Here is a 14,516-nt window from a genome sequence, read left to right as displayed (position 1 = left end):
TAGCTTGAGTGGGCAAACTGGTGAGGAACACATTCATTACAAAACTTGTATCACTGTGTTGGAAACATATTCCATACTATGCAAAGATATTTGCTATGTAATTGATAAAGTCATATTTGCCAGTAGGAATAGTAATGAAAATAAATGGACAGCATTCCTGTTTTTCTTATTGAGAGCCATATAATTTAATTAAAAATCGATGCTGGACAGTGAATACCAAATACAACAAATTTTAGATTAATTCTTCATAATTCATAACTTTGATTATGTGCTACCTTTCTTTTGCACAAAAAAGATTCAAAAATATTATGTAGGCTTGAAGCAAAAATTGCCATATTTGCTTTAAAAGGAAGATCAGAAGCATTTCAGTGTGTATAAAAATTAATTAATTTTCCATATGTGTTTTTTTAAGCCACTGGCATAATGGAAAACTACTTCCTGTGCTGAAGATACGGCTTTCAAATTCAAGGCAATGGAATTAAAATAAAATGTGCCTCAAGCAGATTTGTGTCAGGTGTTATGGCTTTGATGCTAAAGTCTTCAAATCCAAGCACTGAGCATCTTAGAACTATTTTAGGTATCATATTAATTTTCCAATATTATGTCCTACTTTTTCTCCAAGAAATTTCAGGAATGTTATATAATCCCCCTCACCAGTGCTATTGTAACCATAGTTTTATAAACTAAGTAGTCGAAGAGCGATAGTGTTAAGACCAACATCCCTCAGAGAGTTATATGGCTGGGTGGAGATTTGGATTTGAATTTCTTACCTAGTTTAATTTAACAATTGTGTTAGAAGAGTGAAACAGTTATGTCCAATAAATGACATCTTCTTAAATGGCATCTGCTGAATCCTCACTGCTGCCTGCTATCAGTTTACCTTTCTGCAAGCCTATTTGAATTTGAATAGATTGAACAGAGTGCTCATGTCCTCATGACTATTTTCATTCTAGGGTTGCTAATTTGTTCAGATCAAAATGTATTTTAAAAATGCACTTTATGTACATTTATGATTAACATGACCTAATTTTCTCATTTAGCAATAAAGATAGACCACAGTTCTTCCCATATGAGTTACTTCGTCCATAATTTTTGTTCTGTACACAAATTAGAGACTCTCGCTCTCTCTGTTTTCCAGTGTATCGATTATTTCTATATCACTGTTCCACATGTTCATTGTTAGCATTTTTATAGGGTGTAGACATTCTTATCCTAGATTGGTTCATGGGAGATATCTGTATATAATCTTGAATAGCCAATAGTCTTCTATAGTTAGAGAAGCCAAATCAATTTTATCACAGTGACAGCATCTTTATAGTCATATGTCATATTTGATAGCTAAAAAATACATTTAGATTCACCTTTTGAAATCTGATTTGTTTTTAAGATTCCTTATAATATGAATTATAAACAAGTTTACCTACAAATTGTAGCACAATTTCTTTCTATTAACATTCTATAATTGCAAAATTAGATTATTATTTACTTACTTACAAAAACCCAAATAAAATTTAAGAATAACTTTATTGAAAAAATAGATATGGATCTTCCTGTTCAAAAACTTTCTCATGAACTGCTAATTGCTACAAAACCTATATATAAGTTATATATACACTATTAATGGTTATTTAAAATGTATTGGGTTTTGGTAGTCAAATATCAGAGGAAAATGGAGCATTTGATAATTTCCAAAAAAGTAGCTCTTGAAAGTATGCAACAAACAATAATCATTTATGGGCTAAAATGTAGTATGATTATTTCTATAATTTTTAAAATACCTTTTTAATCTCTGTATGCTGCTGCATGACTAACAATTTATTCCTACGTCTGTATCATTGCCTTATTAATATTTTGTTTTAATTGTATTTTCACGCTGTTTTGGTTTACTGTATAGCAGGCTTTTCAGGAAGAAAAAATTGTGGTATAAATCACAGCTTAACTTATTCTCCAGTAGGTGGAGACATCATCCAGACATGGGTTAACCCTGTCAGTATCCAATAGGACTGAGTCTACAAGTTGTGATGACATGCCCTCTGTGGTAGCTCGACCCAGCTTAGACTCATCTATCCTTGGATTAGCTGTGTCTTCTGATATCTCCTACCTTAAATTTTATTAATTGACTAAATCACAGTACAAAAATTTCTAATTCGACTAATTGGGTTTTTTCAATCAAAATTTTTTGACTGATTGGCTTTTTCGATTCAAACAAATTGTTCCGGACAGCTTCCCTCAGCCTTGCAAGAAGGCTTCAGGTCACAGACCTCTTCCAGGTCATTTGGCTTACCGGTCTGAGGAGAATTTGCGGCAAGCCCACGGATACTTCCTTCCGGCCCCTGCTGTGCTCCTCTGTGATCGGTGCTGCCACTACCACAGCTCAGTGCCTCCAGCGTTGTTGATTCTTGCCACTTGGGAAGATGTGTGAGCGCGGGGAGACCCATTGCCGCTTTGAATGCCGCCACTCTGCTTGCCACTGAAGTAGCCGTTTCCACTGCGCATCTGCCAACCCAGCCACCATCTCAGCAATTGCCTCAGCTGCTGCTGTCGTCACCGCCACAGCTGTTGCCCGGCGCGGTGCCTCTGATACACCCATTCAGCTGCGGCTTGAAAAAAATTCAATTGAGCAGCCTTGCATCGTCACGCCAGGGCTCCGTAGCATTCAGGAGGTCAAAGCGAACTAGCCAACATCATTGGTTCGCTGCAACAGCCCTTTGTAAGGTCTTGTCACCTCCGACGGCCATCTTGTTTAGGCGGGAAAAGTCTGCAGCCATCTTGTGAGAATTTCTTCAGCTACAACAGCAAGGTCGTGAGATTCTGATCTCTCAAAAGATGAGGGTTTAACACCTGCCCCTTCTGCATTGGTTTGCCTCTTTAAACCTGTTTTGTTTCGTTCTCTCCCATTCAAGGCGAAGGTTTCCAGCATTCCGGCCTCCAAGACTACCTCAGGCTCTGACCTGGACAAACCTGACACCACCGATCTGCTCTTCTCTCATCCAAAGATCAAGAAGAATGTAGTCCCTTCTCCAAAGCTTTTTCTGGAGGTGGTCCAGAATCAGTGGGCTTCTCCTGGGGTGGGTCCCCTGCCCTCTTCCTTAGATAAGCAGCTGTACAACATAGGTCCAGAGCTCTCTAAGCTCTTGGACGTCCCCTCCATTGACCTTCCAGTGGTGGCTCTTTCATCCCTAATGCAGCTTATGCTGCCCCAGAGGATGCCCTCCGTCTGGAGGACAAGAGGTTTGAGCAGTCATTGGTCAAAGGCCATCAGTGAGCGTGGGCGGTACGGGCAGCTTCTTCTGCTTTTTTCTTTAAAAGGGTGGCCCTTCGCTGAATCAAGCAGCTGTATGACAGACTTCCACCTGCAGACTCCAGGTCCCATCAGGACATCAATAAACTCAAGGCAGCCATCGAGTATTCTGCGGATGCGTCTCTGGACGCAGCATGTTTCGCTTGTAAAGCCATTGCCTCTGTCACCATGAGGCGCCTCTTATGGCTAAAGCAATGACAGGTGGATGCCAGAGCAAAGTGGAGACTGGCCTCTTCTCCATTTTCTGCTAGTCTCCTCTTTGGGCCTCCGTTAAAGCCTCTCTTAATAGAGTCGAAAGACAAAAGGAAGATTCTGCCTTCGGCTACTCGCAAATCCGATTCTAAACCTTCTTCCTTTTTCCGTAGGTTGCCCTTTCGAGGGATGGACGGGGTCTTCAACTACCCGCATCCCCAACGTCAGGCTCACCCAGACAGGGTCTTTCCTCACATGACAAATCCGGCAGGAACACCCAACGCTTCTCCTCCAGGAATCCCTTCATAGGGGGTTCCAATCGTCCCTTCAGCAAACAGAAGTGACTCATTGTGGGCACTCCCCATTGGGGCTTGCCTTTCGGCCTTTGCCGATTGCTGGGATGACATCACCAATGACGCCTGGGTTAGACGAACAATCAGATTCGGCCTAGCTCTGAAGTTTCCCTCCAACCCACCGCAGAACTTCGCCTTGTGTCCAGTCCACAAGGACACACGCAAAAGAGGGTTGGTAGAACTGGCTATCAGGCACCTTCTCCAAATTCAGGCCATGCAGCCCGTTCCTCCCAACCAGCAGGGACAGGGGTTTTATTCCCGTCTTTTCATCGTACCGAAGTCTTCGGAAGGTTGGAGAACAATTCTCGACCTCAAATTTCTAAACAAATTTATAGTCTAACGGAGGTTCAAAATGCATTCCCTGCAGTACATCCTGAAAAGCGTCCGACCAAATGACTTCCTCTCCTCAATGGACCTCACGGAAGCATACCTCCACATCCCCATCCTGGCAGAACCCAAGCAATTTCTTCGTTTCACTTATGCAGGGAATCATTTCCAATATTGTGCCCTCCCATTTGGCCTGTCATCGGCCCCGAGGGTGTTCACCAAAATCAGTGACATGCGGTGAGGTTTATGGCTGGTGAGGCTGGTGACGTCATCAGGAAGGCGGGGAATGGGACCACGTGTGCAGGAGGCTGAGGCAGCTTCAGCCTCTTGAACATGTGGTCCCATTCCCCGCCTTCCTGAGTCAACATGAAGGGGACCACAGAGCGCGCTCCGCAGTCCCGCAGCTCGCGCTCCACAGTCCCCTTCATGTTGACTCTGGAAGGCGGGGAATGGGACTACGTGTTCAAGAGGCTGAGGCACACGTGGTCCCGTTCCCTGCCTTCCAGAGTCAACATGAAGGGGACCACGGAGCGCGCTCCGTGGTCCCCTTCATGTTGACTCAGAAAGAGGGACCACGTATGCAGGAGGCTGAGGCTGCCTCAGCCTCTTGCACACATGGTCCCATTCCCCGCCTTCCTGAGTCAACATGAAGGGGACCGCGGAGCGCGAGCCGGTGGAGCGCGCTCCGCGGTCCCCTTCATGTTGACTCAGGAAGGTAGGGAATCGGACCACATGTGCCTTTTCCTTTTTTTTTCTTTTCATAATGAGAGCGGTGAGGCTCTGCCTCCCCTGACCGCACGTCCCTGACCAAAATTCTCGCTATCCTGGCTCCCCAATTCCGCTCCATGCCCATCCGAATTCTTCACTATCTCAATGACATTTTGCTGTTGTCCAGGTCATTGAACCAGGCAAACAGGGACATTCGCATCACACTCTAGGCCCTCCAGGAACACTGGTTCCTGATCAACTTCCAAAAGAGTCATCTAGAACCCACGACTCGTCTAATCTATCTGGGGGCAGTGATAGACATGGAACAAGGGAAAGTCTTCCTATCACTGAAACGACAGGTGAGCATCCTCAGGCTGGTGTCTTCCATCAAACGACAATAGAAGGTTCCCTTCATCCAACTTTCTCAGCTGCTACGCAAAATGGTATTGACCTTCAACATTGTGCCATGGGCATGGTTTCACAGCTGTCGGCTACAGTGGTTCCTGCTTTTCTATCAAAAGTCCAACTGCACTTATCGATGTTCCGGGTTTGTCTCACCCCAGAGGTAATCCAATCCCTGCAATGGTGGCTATCCCCAGTCCTGTCTCGAGGCACCCTATTCCGGGAGCCTCAGCACATCACTGTAAGAACCGATGCAAGCAGCCTTCTGGACTGGGGCGCTCACATTCAGTCTCATGTTGCTCAAGGTCTGTGGTCCTGTTCCAACCTGAAACACAGCATAAATTGGTTGGAGTTGAAAGCCATCTATCTAGCACTGCTCCATTTCCAAGATCTATTGACCAATGCGCACGTACTCGTCCTTACAGACAATACTACCACAAAAGCGCGTATCAACTGGCAGGGGGGAAGTCGGTCCAAACAACTAATGAGATTGTCGTTTCAGCTGGGGGTATGGTCAGAGACACACCTCCTGTCCCTCCAGGCGGAGCACATTTCAGGGATTCACAGCATTTGAGTGGACAGTCTCAGCCGAATGCAAATCGACCTGGCGGAGTGGAGTCTTCATTGAAGAGTCTTCAGGCAGTTGACAGACAGGTATGGCCTACCGACCCTGGATCTTTTTGCCTCACAGGACAGCAACAAACTACCCAGATATTTCATGTGTTATGCAACACTAGGGGTGTCGACACGCTAAGGTGCAGGTGGCCACAAGGGCTCCTATATGCGTTCCCTCCAATCCCTCTGTTTCAACAAGTAATACGGAAGATGTTGATGGAGGAGGCAGAGCTGATTCTTCTAGCTCCTTACTGGCCCCGCAGACCCTGGTTCGCAGACCTGTTAAATCTCTCTGTGACTCCTCCTTGGCAGCTTCCCCAGTTCAGCTCCCTGCTCCTGCAATGGTCATTCCGGCATCCCGATCTCTGGCTACACCTAACTGCCTGGAGGTTGAGCAGGTGGCTCTGACGGCCATCAATTTCTCAGTCGAGGTCATCAGGACGATTCAGGCTTCCAGACGCTCGTCCACTAATCACATTTATGATGCCACCGAGACTCAATTCTCCACGTGGTGCCATCGGAAGACTATTGTTCACTTGCAACTGTCCATTCCTAACATTCTCCAGATCCTTCAACTGGGGTTGGACAAGGGACTATCTCCAAACATTCTCCGTCGCCCGGTGGTGGCCTTGTCATCCGTGATGTTTCCCAGCATCTCAAAGCCGCTCTCCCATCAACCGCTTATCCGGCGTTTCCTGAGGGGTGCTACCAACCTCAAGCTCCCTACAATCCATAGATTCCCAACTTGGGATGTCTCCAAAGTTCTGGACTCGTTAACACAGGCCCCCTTTGAGCCCCTGTGTTCTATCACCTTGCATGATCTAACATTGAAGATGTTTTTTCTTGTAGCCGTTATCACGGCGAGGTGGATTTCCGAGCTGACAGCCCTGTCAGTCAGACAAGACTTGGATCTGGCATTTATCCCCAAGGTAAACTCGGTTTTTCACAGGGCCCAGGAGTTAGTGCTTCCCGAGGTCTGCCCTAATCCATCACGTAAGTGGCACATTCTGGATGTACGATGTGCTCTTCGTGTATATATCAAGAGAACCGATGATCTATTCATCCGCTTTGAACCAGATGGTAAGAAGGGATCCAAGGCCTCTTCTTCAGATACCGGATGTTGGATCCGGTCGGCCTTCTCCAGAGCCTACACTGCTCTCTCTCTGCCAGTTCCTCCTCACATCACAGCACACTCCACCCGCAATGCTGCCACCTTGGCCGCCTGGGCCTCCCAGGCTCCATTGGAGGAGATTTGTTGGGCTGCCACGTGGACTACCCCATCCCCGTTTATTTGCCACTATAGACTTGACAGATACGCTTCAGCTAAAGCTGCATTTGGGCGGCGAGTATTACAACAGGTTGTATCCACGCAGGATGCCTGAGTCCTCACACTAAGCCCGCCCGGTGAGACAGAATTGGCTTTGGTATGTTCCATGTCTGGATGATGTCTTCACCTACTGGAGAATGGGCGTTGGTTACATACCTGATACACCCCTTCTCGGAACGGTGGAGACATCATCCACCCCCACCCTGATTGTTGTGTTCAGACTAACGTGTATCTTTGGTTTCCAAGAAGAGATAACACCTTTTTTACTTGAGCCTTAAGACACAGCAGTCTACAGTTGCCCCTTCGTCTAAGCTGGGAGGAGCTACCACGGAGGGTATGTCATCACAGCTTGTAGACTCAGTCCTATTGGATACTGACAGAGTTAACCCATGTCTGGATGATGTCTCCACCATCCCGAGAAGTATCAGGTATGTAAGCAATGCCCATTTTCAAAGTAATATTCCATATATAATTCCTAATTCCTATCATGAAGTTAATGTATTATAGTTAATGCAGATCTAATTATTTGTTTATATTCTGTTCTTCTGGTAAACATGCCAAGAGCACATGAAGCACAGTTACAAAATTGTGCTATATAATTGTAAAAGTAAATTGGCGACCAATGTTGGAAAACTGAAATATATATTTAAATTATCATTTTACGCAAAATAAAAGTATTATGCTAATGGCAGAAAAAATACATTGTGATTGGAGAGTGGTTTTATGAAAAAATAAATCATATTTATTAAATATATATAAAATCCAAACAGATTACTTGTATCCTTTCCTCAATGAAAAATATTGGCTGTCTAATAGACCATTTATAATCATGTTTTCATGGGTTCAACAGATAAACCTAGAAATTGTGTCATGTTTTTGTTATCATATTTGGAAATGTAACTTTGCCATACTTGCTTACTTCACTCAGTATTGTAGTTATTTTTTCTAACAGTGCAATAGCTTTTGCAGTCTCTGCGTAAGAAAATTTGCAGAGTTCTTTTTCTGAATCTGAATGGCTTCTAAGAAGATAATAATTTTTATTCTTATTTGAATGCCTCATTGAATTATTTAAATCAAATTACCCTTTTCTATTCAATCAGAACAGTACTCTGAAGAGCTTGGGCTTGTCTATTTGTTTCATGTACATTGTTGCAAAAGACTAATAGGATGAACAGGTACAGTATACTAGAATGTGTTTATTGGAGCATAGCAGTAAAATTCTTATTTATTTAGAATTTTTCTTTGTACAGTGGTGAACATAAGTTCATTTTTTTTAGATTTAATATTTTATAAGTGAAATTTGGGCAATGCGTTTATGAATAAAAACCACAGAAAATAAAAGATGTCTGATTTGAACAATCAGGTACTATTTACCATATTTTTCTGAGTATAAGATACTCCAAAGTATAAGACCCATCTAGCTTTTGGTGAGAAAAACTAGGAAAAAAACTGCCTCTGTTTCCCAGCAATTTATCTCCTTGCAGCAAACAGCCTGTTTCAGTTTCAGCACAGCCTGATTACTACAAGCAGCTAATTGTCAGTTGGATTGGCCTCCCGACGATCAGCTGTTTTAGGCTACAGAGATTGCCATAGCCCATTGCCGTCTCAGCGTGTGGCTTCAACATCCCGTTTTCAGCCTCCGCACGTCCCATTTTTGGCCTCTGCGTGCCCCATTTTCCACCCGTTCTGGGCAGTGGGGATCGGAATGGGTGGAAATGGGTGTGCACGTGGCTGCGGCAATAGGCTATGGCAATTCCTGCAGTCTGAAACTGACAATTCCTGCAGATTGTCGGGAGGCCGATCCAACCAACAATCAGCTGCTTGTGCTAATCAGCTGTGCTGAAACTGAAACAAGCTGTTTGCTGCAATGAGGTAAATTGCTGGGAGGCAGAAACCAAAGTGTGGGGGCCTGGGCAGGGCTACATTTGGTGTATAAGACACTCCAAATTTTCACCTTCTTTTAGGAGGAAAAAAGTGTGTCTTATACTCCAAAAAATTTGGTATATTCAGAAGAAAGAACCAATTACTTGATTTTTTATTATTCTTGCTGTTAAAAATATTTTATTTCCATACATAGTTTACACATAAATATTATTTTTCTCCCAAGTTACACAAATACTTTGTGACTTTGTAACTGGTTTTAAAAATAATTTCTTTATTTTAGTTTATCACTAAACGTATCTTTCATAAAGGATGAAAGTGATTATGTGGTTCAAAGCTTTACAAACTCCATTGAATGTATGTGGAGTTTTATGTATTTTGAATCTTTTGCCTTGAAGACTTTATAGCACAACAAGCACTATCAAACACTATACAGGTAGTCTTCAAATTATGAAGGCAATTGGTACAAGGATTTTTATTGCTAACCAAGGTGATTATGAAGCACATCACCACATCACTTAGCAACTGCAGTCTAAACAGTCTAGGTCATAACTTGGGAGGAACCACAGGTTTGTAAAATAGAAAGCAGATATGTAGGTAGTTTAGATGTTACACGAGAATTACCTGCATTTGCTCTGGATGTCTTATTGTATTTCTCTGTTAGATGCTACTAATTTACTAACAGTAACATCTGTTAGGTATTATTAATTTTAAGCTATTTTTTAAAAAATAAAGCTTCAGTGTCATATTAACTTAAGTGTTTTAACAAAGAAATGCTTACAATAATATATAGATGAAATAATAGAATATGTACTTTGCTAAACTTCAACAATATTCTTTCAAATAAGTATTTTAGTCTAAAAGTTCAAATTTCAATTATTTTAATTAACTGTAAATGTTGAACATCCATTATTTATACATTGAACAGATAACCAACAGCAGAAGAGATCTAACAATAAGAAATTGTGACAAAAATCTTGTAGAGATAACATACAAGTATATCCATTTTTCATCCAGATATTACTTTCATTGATAAGAGGAATATATGAATTATGTGACAATGTCAGAGTAGAAGAATTATTTTTAAAAGGGTTTTTTTGAGGGGGAAAGAGATCAATCGTAAAATAATCTGCTCCCCATCCCATCCCATCCCAAAATACCAGGTGTGTGTATCCCGAGAAATTATAGGATGCTTGGGAAAAATAGAAAAGAAGAGGCAAGAAAAATAGATATTTTGGAAGGAATATTTGTCTTGTTAGAATGCTGAAGAAAAGCTGTCAACACATATAGGTTCCACCGGAAGGTATATTGGAGTTTAAAGGTTTAGTTATTTCTCTAATAATTTTAACTCAGTTTCCATCAAAAGTACTGTATAAAAGAAATGGAGATTGTATACTGTTTTTAAACATTCATAGTATTGATCTATGAAAAATGCCCTAAGAGTAGCAGAAGCAATGAATGAAAATAATTTGCTTTTGATAAAAAACAGGAAATTCAATAAGAATGTTAAGTGTACTGATATACATACAGATAGATCTCATTTAACAACAATTCATTTAATAACCAAAGTTGTAGTGTTGCTAAAAAAAAAAAGACTTATAGAGTCACAGTTATGACTGTCACAACGTCCTAATGGTTATGTGATCAAAATTCGGGTCCTGTAACCATCACATATTACAATAGTTGTAGCACCCCATGGTAACAGGATCACCATTTATGACCTTTCCATTTGGCTTCCAACAAGCAAAGTGAGGAAATCAGTAAAAAGTCACAAGTCATCCTCATTGAGTTCTCACTTAATGACCATGGATTGTTTTTTTTTAAACAACTGCAACTGAGACTATCAGAGCTGCTAATTTTGCTAAGACTTGAGCAAAATATGGCAAAGTAATAAATGTGAGATACAAGTAGTTATAGGAAGCAGAGAAACTAGCAAAGCATTATTCTTTGATAGAAGCACTGCCACTTCTTTGTAATCACCATGCAATTTTGCATGCAAAAAAAGATTCTAGGATATTTTCCATCTCTAGCACATTTTGATCTGCTTTTTCAATTAGAACATTTTTTGTTCTAGTTGCAAAGTCCAAAGCATCCAGTTATGGTTGTTAGATGTACTTTTGTAGTATTTTAGATGGCTCATATGAAATATAAGCATGCTGAGATGAATTGCAGTGTTTTGATATTATAGGATTATATCAGGCTGTAAGATTTACAAAACTGGCCATTATTAGAGCATAGTTTCTATTTTGTGTTTGGAATATAAGTACCCTTGGAAGAGCCAAAGTATGTGAAATAATAATCTAGTCTAGTCTAGTCTCTCTCTCTCTCTCTCTCTCTCCCTCCCTCCCTCTCCCTCCCTCCCTCTCTCACACTCACACACACACACACACACACACACACGACAAATACAGCTTTAAAAATTTCCAGTGAATTTAGAAGAGTAATATTCTACATAATTTTCAGTATCTTTAATTTATGAAGACTGAAAATTTTTCCAGCTTTAAAACCAGCACTAGTTTTGACCTTTCAGTTACTGTGAGCTCAGCAAAAGATTGCTGATTAATTTTGCTACTAAAATGGTAGCTGGAGTGTTCATTCCTTTTTTAATAAATAGATCCATTTTAATACTCCTGCTGACTTAGATATAATAAAATGTTCTTTGCATTTAGCTTCCACTGTATTAATAATTGCATCTGTATTAGCAGCTTGCAACAAATGATTTTGGAACACTCAGCTAATTTGCATTAAATCAAATACACAGCATCATCTGTTTTATCTTATTCCTGACACTTTTCAATCCCATAGGGCAAACCTTATTCACAAGTCTGAACACATGTGTATATGCAACATGTTTTGTAGGACCTATTTACAAGGACAGCATTTATTTGCAATCTTTTTTCTTAGCAGTACAAATACATATAAGTGTGATAACTAAGAATATTGCTCAATGAAGAGATTTAACATTTGTACTATTTTCTCCCTAGATGAAGTTATATATTGAGTTATAAAAGTTTACAAAATATTATTTTACATTATTGCCACCTATTTGTACAGTTACTTGAGAAATCATATGGGATAATGAAGCATTACTTATCTGAGACCGGATAAAAAAATGATTCTTAGTAAACAAGTACTTCAAATCGTAAATGATTGGTAGCAAAGTATGAAAAATTCAATTTCTATTTGCTAGAAGACATAATACTTGATATGCTTGATTATTTATTTATTTAAATTTAAATGTATAATACCTTTATTTTGTAAGTAACTCAATGTAGCAATCGCACCTAATAATCCTTCCTCCTACTTTTTTCCTCATAAAAACAACTTGTTAGGCAGGTTGAGCTGAGTGACTGGCCCAAAGGCACCTAATTATTATCTTGTTTCAGAATCTCACCTAATATATGACAATCTTAAAATAGATAAAAAGAGAGGGAGAGTCACATACACTAGTGAGAATGAGAAATTACTCTATAATCTTTCATAAGTATAATGAGCATTTTCAAAACTAAATATTATTTAGGATGGCTGTATGCCAACTCATATTTATTTACTCTCCATAGGAAGCTTCCATAAAGAATATACTGTGTAGTGGATATTATCTTGCAGCATCTGTTTAATACCCTGTTTCCCTGAAAATAAGACCTCCCTGATAATAAGCCCAAATGGGCTTTTGAGAGCAAGCATTAAAATAAGACATTCCCCGAAAACAAGACCTCTCTGAAAATATTGCAACACAGCAGTAGCGATGAGGTGACCACGTTCGCTGCCTCCTGCACTTCAAAATTAATAAGACCTACCTGAAAAAAAGGCCAAGTGCTTATTTTGGGGGTCAATATCAGGAAAACATGGTAATTCCTTTAAAAGCCTTTTGGAAATATTGGAAATTAAACCTGACATTTTTTGCACTTTTCGGTAGTTAGTGTGAACAGCATTCACACACACTACAGTATTAGCATGATTAGTGAATGTTTGATCACTTAATCTTTTAATGCTACATATATGTCTTGAGGTAATGGGCATTTTTCTGATGAATATGAAACATGTGTTACTGCAATTTACATATGTCCTAATCGGGTTTTTTTACAAACCTTGAAGCCATTCTAATTAAATTACAATTTAAAATCCATATAAGAAAGAAATCAAAGGAGACAAACCATTATTTGATCAGAATGATTTTGTGATAATGTGTAGTACTCACAAGAGGTTTTTAAGGCACATCTTTTAGATGTATAGAACAAGCAGTAGAGTAGATTATTAAATTGCACTGCATTTTAAAAGGAATTTTAAATTAAATTCAGCAAAAAATTAAAACATTTGTACATTTTTCCCCAAAAAACTTTTTCACAGCTTTTCTTCCAAGAAACCGCTTTTCTATTTGCAGTTCTACTAACCACTGTCTTTGGCTTTTCTGTTTATAAAAGTCTTTGTTTGTAACTTGGGTTTCAAATTCATTACTGCAGTCAAATAGTTCAGAGCCTGGTGCAGGAGATAAAACCTTTGCAAATGAAGAGAGAATCCATTTTCCGTATACCTCAGGCCACATAAAATTGATTGCAGTAATAAAATGACAGCACCTTGTAATATACTGACGGCTTTTTAATTTGAAAACTAGCTTGTCTGATTCAAAGCTTGTTTAAAGCTAATTTATGGCTTGTGTAATTTTCAGCTGAATCCTGAGTAGAGGATGATATATGAAAACTGATAGAGTTAACATAATATATTCAAATGTATTGTTACAGAAAGATATTTTCTTTATTTTTTCAAGTAGCAGGTTTTTCAATGTGTGTTTAATGTTTAAATTAAACATTAGCATCTGTATGGAATACTAGAGCTACCATTCTTTAAAAGAATTATAGTAAATATCAAGAATTATTAAAGCTACAGAGGAGTAGAAATAGATTTGCTGAATCTTCATGCATAAAAATTTGAGGTCAGGAGGAGGAAGTAAGAGGCAAGGGCAAAATTGTCCCAATCCTTTCCTGTTCAGTCTATGCAGTTCATATCCTAAATCTGCACTTCTTTCGACCCTGTTTTTATAAAAATGCTTTTTTTTTCTTTTACTGGAATATTATTAAAAAGCCTTTTAAATCTTGAATATGCTCAGGATTTGAAACTTCCCTTTCTGTTTTCTTTTTCCTTTCCCTTTTCTTTCTTGTAACAATAGAGCTGAGCCATGCCCAATTTTGCACTTTTAATTATTGAAGATACTTAAGAATTAAAGATTGAATTGCTTAGTTCACATTGTTTAAAATATTTGAACACATATTCAGAAAGTCTGATCAGAGCCCTACAATCAAGAAGTTGAGCTAACAGCAGCATTTCTAATCATTCTAAGGAACTGATATCAACCAACCAACATAAAGGCTTTGTGCTGATTTGTATTTTTAGCTTTCTTTTTAATTGCCAGAGC

The 14,516-nt window shown here is 39.7% G+C and overlaps 1 protein-coding gene across 10 annotated transcripts in view; it reads left to right on the top strand.

Annotated features, from left to right (window-relative positions):
- The window catches only part of PHF14 (PHD finger protein 14), a 152,962-nt gene that overhangs the window by 90,932 nt on the left and 47,514 nt on the right, over positions 1–14,516 (top strand). The window contains exon 19 of one of the 10 annotated variants that reach the window (XM_081971458.1): positions 8,326–8,401. The exons of the other annotated variants lie outside the window; for them this stretch is intronic. Coding sequence (XP_081827584.1) covers positions 8,326–8,388 — 63 coding nt within the window. The 3' untranslated portion in view covers positions 8,389–8,401. Of the gene's footprint in view, positions 1–8,325; positions 8,402–14,516 lie in introns of those variants that run through there. 10 annotated transcript variants of the gene reach the window in all.

The sequence above is a fragment of the Natrix helvetica genome (genome assembly GCF_964273705.1).
Source record: "Natrix helvetica genome assembly, chromosome: Z".
Lineage (NCBI taxonomy): Eukaryota > Metazoa > Chordata > Lepidosauria > Squamata > Natricidae > Natrix > Natrix helvetica.
Note: the sequence above shows the minus strand (reverse complement) of the source record. Positions and strands in the feature narration are given on the sequence as shown.